Source organism: Ursus maritimus, unplaced genomic scaffold (assembly GCF_017311325.1).
Source record: "Ursus maritimus isolate PB19 unplaced genomic scaffold, ASM1731132v1 scaffold_10, whole genome shotgun sequence".
NCBI lineage: Eukaryota > Metazoa > Chordata > Mammalia > Carnivora > Ursidae > Ursus > Ursus maritimus.
Genome location: NW_024423344.1, coordinates 1,938,448 through 1,951,318, shown reverse-complemented (window position 1 = coordinate 1,951,318; position 12,871 = coordinate 1,938,448). Strand labels below are relative to the sequence as shown.

Sequence of the window (12,871 nt, the reverse complement as noted above, 5' to 3'; positions counted from 1 at the left end):
TTTTGCATTTGAGGCACTTCTAAATTCCAATCTATCTGGCAACCCACACTGTTATTGGTGTCCTGACTGTTTTTCCTCAACTCTATAAAGTATCTTCATCTATAAGAGATCTGTTTCTCCACAAACCAGGAGCTTTCCTCCAGAAATGAAAACAGTTGTGGCTCTCTGCTCACCATCACTTTCTTTAAGTCAGTTCAACAAAGTTTAATTCGCCCACTGTTCTTTGACAATTGCCATAGACTTGCATTTTAGCAGGGTTTTTGTTATTGTTACCATAGGATTAATAGTATTGTGCATTCTATATTCTAATTGGAAGCAGAAGCCATATTGCTGTTTGTAGTAGCAAAAGTTGGAAACAATTCAAATGGCTATTATTAAATGATTTTTAATTAAATTGTTATGTAATCATATAAGGAATACTATGAAGATATGTGAAAGAATGAGGAAACTCTTTATTTATTTGTATAATAACATTCCCCTCGTATATTAAGTGAAAAAAGCAAAGTGTAAAATAGGGTGTACAATGCTCTACCTTTTGTATAAAAGAGGGAAGAAAAGTCATCTATATTCATATAGATTTAAGTCACATATAGATTCATATCACCTTCATATATATAAACTCTGAAAAGACACGAAAGAAACAAGTAAAAAATGGTTACCTCATTGTTTTTTAAATGTCTTCATTCTTAAGACTCAGTTTTCACATCTGTAGAACAAAATTAAAAATACTTTCCTCAAAGAGTTATGCAATAAAATAAACATGAAACATTTGGCTTACTTTAAGATATCAAGTTCTGGATAAATGATTAACACAATGACCTTTGCACTGTATTATTCCCAGAGATCCTTTCATTTATGTTTATGTGTTTTTGTGTGTCAATTACACATGCTAAATTAGTCATTCAGATATGTTACATTTGCAACAGTCTATTTTGGGTTTTTTTGGTGAATTATATGCAGCGATTGTGTCTTTCCAAGGCCTATCCACCTAATAATCTTGTATGCAATATGATATAGCCTATAAGAAAAAAATGAATGTTTCCCATCACATGGTGATTGCGACAATGATACTAAGATCCTCCAGATTAACCAATACCATCTCCACTAATGGTACACAGTACACACAGGAACCCACATATCACTAAAGAGAAGAGCCTAGTACTCTAAATTCCTCACCATCACTGATTTATTTCAAAGATGGTAAAAAAATCATAAAAGACATAATGTTTATTGTCTCCTCTTTCCCAGAGACAATAAACATTATGTCTTTTATGATCAATCCATACTTTTGACATTAAAAGTCTCCATCTGGTTCTTTAAATACATAATCTATTAAAAAGACTAATCCATGGGGCACCTGGGTGGCTCAGTCAGTTAAGCGTCTGACTCTGGTTTTGGCTCAGGTTATGATCTTAGGGTCGTGAGATGAGGCTCCCCACTAAGCAGGGTGTCTGGTTCCCCTCTCTCTCTCCCTCTGCTCCTCCCCATGCCCTCCATGCACCCCCCTCAGTTAATGCACTCTCTTTATCTCTAAAATAAACAAATCTTTTTTTAAAGGCTGACTCATGACTTTCGAGCATACCAGACATTAAAGCGCCATATATATATATATATATATATATATATATGACAAATAATTTTGTTAAGTTAGTAAAAGACCTAACCAAATGTTTCTCTTGCTTCTCAACCATCCCGTGAACCCAACATACCCAGATTGGAGAGGGGCATCATTCACACAGCATACTCAGATAGGAAAGAGAGCACTGGAGAAACAAGTCTAATGGAAGGAGGTCATTTACCAGCCTGAACTACAGTTCTTAAGCAACCCAACCATCAGTAACTCTTGTCAGCTCGGAGTTTCTGGGATCACTGGGCTTTGAACTCAAAAAAGGTATAGCAGAGCTAGGAGGCTGCTTTTAGGGCCTAGCTATTTCTCCTCTCAGTTATCAACACCACTTCACCTAAGCCACAGTGATTTGTTTGTTGCCCTGGAAATGGAATAGAACAGCGACTCTCCAACTTGTTGTGACAGAGATCTACAGCAAGAAGTACATTTTACATTGAGTCCAGTACACACATGACTATATGAGTATGAAAACAGGAAATATTTCATGAAGTATTTCATAGAATGTTATTTAACCCTTACTAAGAGCAATTCATTCTGATATTTTCTATTCTGTTCTATTTAATTTAATTGGGGGGGGGAGGAAAGAAATTTCTTTCCCAGGACAAGCAACACTAGACTAGAAGGAAAGATTATCCAATTTTCTCCCACATCTTCCAAGTATGTGCAATTTCCAAAAACTTCCCGGCAAGTCTTCCCAGCGCCATCTACTGTACCCTCTGGGTATTGCAAGTGCCTTTTTTCCCCTGGCGCAGAAATTTTTTTAAGCATGAGGTTAAATCAGAGAACTCTACACACCAATATGTGCTTCTTCCCCCAAAGTAGAAATGGCTCTGAAACAGTTTAAGAAGTTTAAGTTAATAGCTAACATGCAAGCCCAGCTCTGAATTCTAAGACCAAAGACTTCATATCCAATTCCAGAAGAGGAAATTTCCAAGTCAGAGAACATCCACCTGATTGGGACCTCAGGAGGAAACTGACCATGTAATCAGTGGTTTCCAGAGAGTGACAAATTTAAATTCAGGACATCCTGACTAGCATTTCACAGAAAGCTGATGTGGCCTATCAAATACAATGTAAGCAAGGAATCTCTCTATATAGTCCCTTTGTCAAACCTATGCCTGTTTGCATTATTTTTACTAATGCAACTCGTGAGTCTTTACTGTACCCTAACTTATTTCAAAAGCTCTTTAAGATGATATATAACATGATGTTGTTGTAACACAAACTAAAATGTAGAAATCTCTTCTATTCCTTTGGGAATGATACAGAATTTCCATTTCGACAAGTCACCACAGCTTACAGAGTGTAATTTTTATATTCACTAGATGTAAATTTTCTCTACCAGTTTGCCTAGGGAGTTATAGCTTTCAATTCCTTTCTGACCAACATGTGCTTTTGATATGAATACATTTGGAAGTATCTTTGTAATTGCTCCACTGTCTGCTTAAATAATCATAAAAAAGCTACACTGATGTTTTTGCAAATAAGAGCATATGCTCATCCAGCAAAACCACTGCTTTGCCACTGAGACACATCCAACAGCATGACTTTTCCCCCAAATATTTTATGTGTGAATATAAGAATAGAATGAGGAAAATGGAAAGGCTTATAACAGTTGTAATCACAACTCAAAAGCTGGAATTTTTATGAGATGCCTTTAATTTGAAAGTGAAGAAAAGAACAATTACATTTTTGAAGTCTGAAATCTTTTCACTTTTTTTAACTCTTTGGATGTAACAACTGATTTTTTCCCTAAGTGATTGACTAACAATTTTTATGATACATAAATGAGGGCATGGGTCAGTGATGCAGAAAGAAATCATAATGAAATGGTGTTCTCCTATAATAATTACTCACAAAAATGTAAAAGGTTCACACTGGGATCACTCCTGCTTTTAAATTATATTATTATATGTAAGTTGTTATTAATTACCCAGATATGCCAAGGGTTCATTATATCTTCAGTTTCCAACTGCAATTTTGAGGAAGGCTGAACTTTCTGGATTTTTTGCCAATTATTAATATGATTAATATTTCAACAGTAAAGTCAAGAAAGTAGATGGTCTCAGTAGCTAATGGCTCTAATAACTAACAGCTAAGAGACATTCAATGATTCTAACTTGCTCTGAAACTGCCAAGGGTTAGGACAGGGGCTCCATTCTCTCACAAGACTCTTCTTGTCCTGAAATATTTTCTGCTATCTCCTACATATGATTTGTGAATCAGAAATTTAACTGAGACATTTTTATGTAGATTCAGATCATCCTTCCCAGAGGGAATCCAAGGGGCTGCCCCATTAGGCAGCTGGCAAGCAATCATCCATTAAAATATGTTAAGAAATATCATTTTTCTCACACTGATTTTTAACACAGGAGCAACTTCTTTCTGGTTTATTTATAAAACACCTGTCAAATTAAAATGCCAAATAGCTTTAAATATTAACATTTCACCTTATAACCTGACAACTGCATCACTTTAAATACTTGCAAAAAAGTTCAACTCAATTATAAACACCTGGGATTTGCCGGCTTGCTACTAAGCATGCACATAAAAATATAAGTCGTATGTACGTTTGACACTCCAAAGTGACAAGGTGTGGCTATAACAGCTCTTCACAGTTAATCATCAATAGCTACTCAATAAGTGCCTGATTTTTCCTGGGAATTGCTTCATTCGAGACCAATTATTCCTGGGAATTGCTTCATTCAACACCAATTTTCCTGGGAATTGCTTCATTCAAGACCAGATCAGGAGACGCCAGAGTTTTTTTCCATAAAACCAAGTCAAAAAATATTCCCTATATTGTTCAGTGCCTACAAATTAATAAGACAAAGGTAGGCCAGTCAAGCAGCAGGCTCACCCTGAGCACCTGCCATGTTCTGTGGTGCTGGGAAGAGGGCAGAGCTTTCTCTAGGGGCTGGTATGTTCAAAGATGAAGACGTGAAAACAGGGTAACAAAATTAAGGCTTATTTTCAATGTTCACCTTTAACAAAATGATGCTTTTAACCAAAAAGAAAAAAGCCAGCAATATGGTTATGCTATTCACAAAATGATTACAGAGTTTACAAAAATATTAATTTGTGCTTTGATCTGCTAATTGTATATATGTTTAAGTTCATGTGGAAATAACTTCAAATATCCAAACTTGAGACCCTTTTTCCATCTTACCTCTTCTTCTCTTCCTCCTCTACCCTGGAGGACACAAAAACATATATTTAAGATTTTCTGTCTTAGAGGAATCCAAGTCTGGTAAGGAAGAAAAGACCAACACACAGAAAAACAACACGAATCACACAAAACAGAACAAATTCAGGTTAAGACTTAAGAGCTGTAGAAGTCTAGCTATTTAGCCCCAAATAGGAGCAGCTGTGATACACAGTTAGCCACACACTAATTATGCAAATCAGGAGAATAAGTCCCGGAAAACACGGAAAAGGAAGTTGAACAGCAACCTATAATCAGGAGACAGACACTAAAACCTAAAGTGAAATTTCTCAATGGGGGAAAGTGAGTCAACTTTGGATCTCCAAACCATCTTTACCAGCAAGCTTCCTACGTTCTAGACCCTTCCTTCATTCCAGCCCAAACAAGAGTTCTAAACAGCGCTGCCCCTGCTGCCCCGGGGAAAAAACGAAGGGAGGGGCCTATCGGCCAGCTCCACACTATCCATTCCCTGACACCTCCCACCTCAACTCTGATGTGTGCTTAGACCCAGGAGGTTCCTCTACCCCACCCGGCTTTGCCTGTAACGTCTAAAAAGCCAATTCAGCACGTCTCTCGGATGGGCCATTAAGGGCTTTCGGCAGCGCTTGGGGCTTTGTCTCTTCGTGAACAGACACTCCCTCATAGACCAAGACTTAGAACTGGAAGGTGGGGTAGTAACCACGAGGGAAAATTCACGTTGGCCTATGGCAATGGCGCGCCAGTTTTACGAGGAAAACTCAATGCTTTCACGCTAATGGTTGCAATCATGGGAAATCCCTTTCTGAAGCCAGATCTGCTCTATCAGGATGAATCATGACCATTGTTTCACATAAAACTGACCTAAGGAAAGGTGAGCATGAGCGCGAGCATGCCTGCACTTCCACACTGGCTGCTCTTTGCAGGAATCATGAACCAAGTTACCTGAGCAGGTAACAGCCACGGAAGCTCGACACTCCTGCCCCAACGTGGCCTGGCCTGCTCTAGCAGTTTTAATTCTCCATTCACTGCATCTCGAGACATCAAAATACCCAACCAAATGTGGACAATGAGACCTCATAATCCGAGATCAAGCTTCCAAAAGAACTGGGCAACCCAGGATCTTCTCCAGAAAGCCTATCCGTGCTCCCCTTTCATGGTGTGTGTGTGCAGGGGAGGGGGGGGGGACTGTAGACTTCATTCCTACTTTTTTCTTTCTGAATAATCTGGGTCTCCCCCACCCCAAATTGAATAACTGCCTTGTGATTTCCCAACTGTGGAAGGAAGGAGGAAGCGGGCAGAGCCCAGGTGGAGCACCCTCGGCCGCGGTGCAGACGGCTGGACAGCCGCATCCAGGACCCGCAGAGAAACCCCGTGCCAGCCTTGGCAAGAGCCAAACTTGTGCTGCCCCCACCACCACCACCACCACCTCCAACACCTAGTCCTTGGCATATTGTTGAAAGTGGTCGAATCAGAAAGAGAATTCAAGGAGGTGTTGGCTGAGTTTGCCTTTGGGGGGAGAAAGAAGCAGGAACTCGACCAGCCCTGGTGGCCCCACCCTCTCGCCCCTCTGAACCCAAATTCCGAGGGAACAGCCGCGCTGCAGCGGAGAACCTCGCAAGGAACTGGAACCTCCGCGGCCTGAACTGAAATCTTCAAATCTTTGGGAACGTCTGTTTTTCTAATAATTAAAAATATATATGCAAAGCTTTAAATACAATAGTACTGTTGAACTAGTCCAAGTAGAAATAACAATAACAGCAACAGCAACTATCCTTTAACCCCACCCATCCCCAAAACGCCGGGAGCCGGGGCCTGGGCTTTACAACCTCCTCAGGTCACTAGGCTCAGCCTCCCCCTGCTCTGACTCCACGCGGTGCGGCTGGGGTGGCGAGGGGGGCCCAGGGCGCTTGGAGACCCAGGGGAATCCAGGCGCTCCGGGGTGCTTGGGGCACTACAGGGCCCAGGATCTCCGGTACCTCGAGGGGCGATCGAGGGATCCAGATCCCGGGGAAGGTCTGGCTACAGGGGAGGCCCTGCGCGCCCCGCCCGCAGCACTGGGGGCGGCTTGGGCAGCGAGGAGCCGCCCCCTCCGTAACTTTCTAAATAGCTTCAGGGAAGAGGCGGAGTGTGGGGTGCGGTTAAAAGGCGTCGCAGGGGCAGGCAGGTGTTGAAGACCCGACGCGCCCGGCGCGCTCCGCTCTCCCGGACTCCCAGCCAGTCGGCGGCGCCGCAGCCTACAGCGAGCGCCGAGGCGGCCCCGGCCAGCACCAGCCCAGACCCCGCGGGAGCGCACAGCCGCCACCCGCGGTCTCGCGGAGCTCTCCCTCCTGCACAGGTGAGGCCGCGCAGCCGGGGCCCGACCCTCAGCGCCCCGGGACGGCCTGGGCTGGGGAAACCCGGGACGGCCAGGACTGGGGGACCTGGCCGCGTCCGGGGAACCCGGATCCCCCCAGCTGGACCCGGCTTGCCCTGAGGCTCCTGCACCGTCCTTATCCCGGGCAGTAGCGACAGCGGACCTGGGGCGGAGGGCCAGGGGCGAGAGCGAACTTCTGGAAAGGGAGTTTCTTCGGCCGAGTTCTGAAATTCGAATCGAGCTGTTCCGGCCGGATTTGCAGCGGCGCGCCGGGGACGGGGACGTGGTAACAGAACCCCGGAGGCAGCGATCGGGTTCGGCGCGCAGGGCGGGGGAGGGGAAGCCAGCCAGCTGGAGACAGTTCGACCTCGGCGTGATCGATTGTCAATAATATTCCTCCGGGGAAATTCTCGCACAGCCGCCGGGTTGCTTTAACTGCAGCCACTAGAAGTTTTTAATTGGCTGAAGGCTTAGTTCCTGAAGAAAAATCAATTTCGTTTGTTAAGCAGGAAGCCTTCACGGGAGGAAACTGACCTTTACCTCCTCGCCCTGCCTTTGCAAAGAAAATCGCTCAGGTCGAGGTCCGGCAGAGATTAACTAGAACTCCCTGCCTAGAGACCCAGACCGCCGCTTTAATCTGAGTTAAGAGTTTGGTTGCTTCTCTTTTTCCTAAGCAATCAAGAACGTTTATCTCCAGGTGGGCTTTTTCCAGCTGGAAGGAAAGCTTTAGGACTTTTGTTTACAAATGTGGTAGTGTGCAGCTGAGAAACGTGTTCTTTAGGGTGGTTGCTTTAGCCCTTCGATGTTCCCTCAGTGGAGGGGGGAAGTAAGTGTAAATGGTGTGTGTCTTTCAGTTTTCTGACACGCGGACCTGTATGACCCTGACCATTTACTTGTGACTCTGTCTTGAGATGTTTGGTGACAGCCATGTTTCCATTAGACCTTTGAGTCTCTTTCAGAACTAGTGCGCTCAATCGGGCGCGATTACAGACACCTGTGAGCGGGTGGGGGCGCTCTGTGAGAGGTCGGCCAACCAAAAAGTAAGGATTGAGAAGTGAATGTGTAAAGAATTCCTTTTGCCTTTTCTGCAACCTGGTGATTCACCCAGTGCCTTCCCTAAAGAACAGACCAGCTCCTCAACTCGCTGCGGGCAGAATTCCAAACAATTACAGGTGGTGTGGGCCAGGTAGGAGCCTGCCCATGACCCATCTGTGGGGTCAGGAAAGGCAGGAAAGCAGCTCCCTGCATGATTTGAATATTGAGAGCAATTCCAGCCTGCTTGGTTAGTCCATCTTGAGCTATTACCCCATCTCATCTGGAGAGCAAATTTTAATTTGCTCCTCTTCCTAAAAGGATTTTTAAAACAGGTAGTTGCAACTCAACCAAGAGCTTTAAAAAACAACAACAATATAGGGTTTACTTAGGACTGAATTTTTCTCAACTGATGATGATTGGACTGGGTTATAGAAGAGTGTGTGATCTTTGGTAGTCTGGAAGAGGCAAAGGCATAAGCCCCACCCCTAGACTTTAGCCAGATGTATTGAATTAAACCATGGACAGTTTATTTCAGTAAGTGTTCTGCTTTCCAGTTGGTAAGTGCCAATGAGGAACTGGACTGTCTAAATTTCAAAAAATTGTTTGGTTAAAAGATGAATTTTGGTTCACCGAAGGACCTCCCAGACAGTCTGTGTCTGAAGAGTCAGGGCTGAACTGGGGCTAGACCCCGGTTTCTTCCAGTTGATGTGCCTCTTTGTCAAGCTGAGTAGGGCTAAATGTTTCTCAAGCACATTTCAATCTTACATAGTTGTCCTGTCTGTGACTCTTCTCCATGTCTCTTCTGCCTCCTCTGGCCAAGGTGGCATTGAATGGCTTCAGCCAGACCTTGGTGCCCCACAACAGAGCCCAAGATGAGGCACAGTGATGAAAGGTGTTCGTTCCAAGCCTGCTTAGGAAGTCCATCAGGAAACAGGACCCAACTTGCTCAAAATGAGGAGAGCATTTAACGTAAGAGAACAAGGAGGATTCACTAACAGCTTAGAAGGGGTGGAAAACAGATCACTCACCAGAATTGTAGAGAGGTGGAATCCTGTTTACAAGAAGGGTTGATTGAGACAGACGGGGTGTAACCATGAATAAATGAAGACACCTCATATCCTGGGATGAAGAGAAGGCCACTGGCTCATGAAAGATTGATCCACAGGCTTCTCCAAATCCCTTTTCAATGAGTAGTACGTTACCCCAGCAGGCTTTGGTTCTGAACTTCAATACAGTGACTCACCCTTTAGGGCCAGTGATGGGGGAAATCACCGAGTTAGATTTTCTGTCATTTTTCTTAGCGTGCCTCTTTAGAAACACTTCTAAATTAAGACTAGAACCCACAATAAAAATGTACAGTTACAATAATTACCAAAGAGATATCCCTCAGAACTAACTGAGCAATCAGTCCCAGCATGGCAGTGAGGACCACCAATCCGTACACAAATGTATGCCAAAATCCATGCAGAGTGACTTTGCTCTGTGGACAGACAGATTCTAACCTGCTCCTTTTTATGTAAAAAGGAAATGAAGCCTTTTGTGAAATGTTAACTTGGGAGTGCCTTCAATATAAACTTTACCATTGGTATCAGTCATTTCACTGCTACATCCCAAGTCCATGAAAGTGAACTGAAATACTTTTAAGGAAAGTGGCTCAAGTGTGCCTGGGTGGCTCAGTCAGTTAATTGTCTGCCTTCCTCTCAGGTCATGGTCCCAGGGTCCTGGGATCGAGCACTGCTTTGGGTTCCCTGCTCAGCAGAGAGCCTGCTTCCCCCTCTCCCTCTGCTGCTCCCCTGCTTGTGCTCTCTCTCTCTCTCTTTCTGTCAGATAAATAAATAAAATCAGAAAGAAAGAAAGAAAGAAAGAAAGAAAGAAAGAAAGAAAGAAAGAAAGAAAGAAAAGAAAAGAAAGAGGCTCTGTAGGGAGATGTCCCATTGGCCTTTAAGGGAAGGCTGGCCTCAGCTAGTATCAGTCCCAGTGGGACCGTCCAAAACTTGAAGCTGACAGACAGGTGCAACAGCCGAGTGCTGATCGAGTGCTGAGTAACTCAAGCAGAGTCTGCAGAGAGTGCAGAGAGTTGGGTCAGCGCTAATTAGTGCCTTTAAGTTGGTGAGTACTTTTGCTTGTGGTGCTCCTCCCCCACCCCCCCCAAATCTTTATTATGTGCTAAACATTGGGTGAATTATTCAGGTGAATAAGCTACTCTTTATTAGAGAACACATACAAACACGTTCCAGGTAGTTTGGGAACTATACATCTAATCCTACGGCAAACTAGGTTGGTTTTGTTTTCACCTTTTTTGGTGAGGTTGTGTAAGAGTTGGTGTTTGCTCAAGAAGTGATTTAAGACTGCTGACTTACCTGGGACCCAGAGAAATCTCCCAAATTCTGCCCTGACTAGTCACTCCTGTATTGTGTTCTCTTTGTCTTTTCCAGTGCAGACCGCCCAGAGAAGATGGATTGGAGCACACTACAGACTATTCTGGGGGGTGTCAATAAACACTCCACCAGTATTGGGAAAATCTGGCTCACGGTCCTCTTCATTTTTCGCATTATGATCCTTGTGGTAGCTGCAAAGGAAGTATGGGGAGATGAGCAAGCCGATTTTGTCTGCAACACTCTACAGCCTGGGTGCAAAAATGTGTGCTATGATCACTATTTCCCTATCTCTCACATCCGCCTCTGGGCTCTCCAGTTGATCTTTGTGTCCACACCAGCTCTCTTGGTGGCCATGCATGTTGCCTACCGGAGACACGAGAAGAAAAGGAAGTTCATTAAGGGAGAGATAAAGAGTGAATTTAAAGACATCGAAGAGATCAAAAGCCAGAAGGTCCGCATTGAAGGGTCACTGTGGTGGACCTACACCAGCAGCATCTTCTTCCGGGTCATCTTCGAAGCTGTCTTTATGTACGTCTTCTATATCATGTATGATGGGTTCTCCATGCAGCGTTTGGTGAAATGCAATGCGTGGCCTTGTCCCAATACAGTGGACTGCTTTGTTTCCAGGCCCACGGAAAAGACTGTCTTTACGGTTTTCATGATTGCAGTGTCTGGAATTTGCATACTGCTGAATGTCACTGAATTGTGTTATTTGCTAATTAGATATTGTTCCGGAAAGTCGAAAAAACCAGTTTAACACATTACCCAGCTAGTGAATAAAAGATAGTGAAAAGGATGAGGCGTGGGTGCTTTGTTGTCAAGGCACGGTCACCAGCATTTCCCAAGATCAAGATTCTTGTCTTAAATGCAACCATTTGAAACTGCTCTAGATCTCAGTGAAATTCCAGATGCCTCCAACAGAGCTTTACTCTCCTAAAGCTTGAAAACAAAGGCATAATTCTATGCCTATACTGATTTTTACTACAATTAGTTCCAGTAAAACCCCATGCTGGTAGAGTTTGTGGGTGTAGGTACTCTCAAATTTTAAATAAAGGACATCAGCGTTTGTTTCTCTTTCTTTGAGGAAAGGAGAGAAACACCAAGTTCTTAAGAGGACGCTGAGAAGTTTGGATTGATCCCCTTAGGGCTCCCTTGGCCATGTTCCCCGAATTAAAGGTGAACATAGAGATTCTTGATTCTTTTATTCGCTTGGGAAGTTTTAGTCTCTAACAACGGGCAGGGTTATCTAATGCTTCAAACTCTCACGCTTTTTTTTTAAGTGAAAACTTTAAAATGGGATAAGTTCTTTTGATCTGCAAGACGCTCTGAAACCATTAGATGTTCCTCCTATTTCAAAGGCTCAGATTATGATATGTGTACAATTAGATACTATCATTGAATTTAAAATACAGCCTTTCAGTTTTGAGTAATTTGCTGTGCCTGAGAAGGTGTTTGCTGTATTAACTGTGGTACGTAGCACATGAAAGCATTTCAGCCTCTCACACGTGGAAACACCTAGAAGTACTTAGTGATGGCTTATAATAGCAAAGGGCCTCATCTCCAAAGTTCAGGTGTAATTCTGCAAGAAAAATATGGACCGGTTGGACCACCAACTACTACCAACTACAGGCTGGCTCAAGACACCCTCTTTCCTTCACAGTGTTTGCCTTTTCCATTACTGTGGTAAATGGTAGGAACACTGATTTAAAGAGGTTGCTTGGGAATATTTTATTGCCACAGTACAATTTAAAGGTGCAGAACAAAATGGGGGGAGGGGTAGTTACCATTTTTAAAGAACAGATAGAAAGACTAGACTCTAAATTCTGATGATTAAAAATGAGTTTCATCTACTTCAAAAGTTTGTTTGCTTCCCTCTTCAGCATCCAGTTTTCTTAATTGAAAATAGAATTGATAGACCTTCATTTTTAAATAGAAACTAGAGTTTAGATAAATATTTAGCAGTTCTATAGGACAAATTGAACCCTAATATTATCATTGTGCTTGACATGGTTTCCAAAAAATGGTACTCAACATACTTTAATGAGGGTAAACATTTTCCTGTTGCCAAGAATAGCATTGTAAAAACATTTTGTAATAATAAATAATAGCTTTAATTACATGCTTGTTACTAAAATAATTTTGTAATGTCTCAAATATCATTTAAAATATTAAAATATAATTAATTCATAAAATAGCTATTTAAAATCTATTACAGTTTTTAATAGAAGAGCAAATTTTAATTTCACCTATAGCCTGTTTTGTATGTTGATATTTTCTATTTCATAACCCCGAAT

The 12,871-nt window shown here is 42.9% G+C and overlaps 1 protein-coding gene across 1 annotated transcript; it reads left to right on the top strand.

The window, feature by feature from the left end:
- Positions 1–10,560: 10,560 nt before the first annotated feature.
- GJB2 (gap junction protein beta 2) lies at positions 10,561–12,665 on the top strand. The gene has a single exon (XM_008692113.2). It carries the CDS (start codon positions 10,654–10,656, stop codon positions 11,332–11,334), a length of 681 nt encoding a protein of 226 aa, XP_008690335.1. The 5' UTR covers positions 10,561–10,653; the 3' UTR covers positions 11,335–12,665.
- Positions 12,666–12,871: the final 206 nt, after the last annotated feature.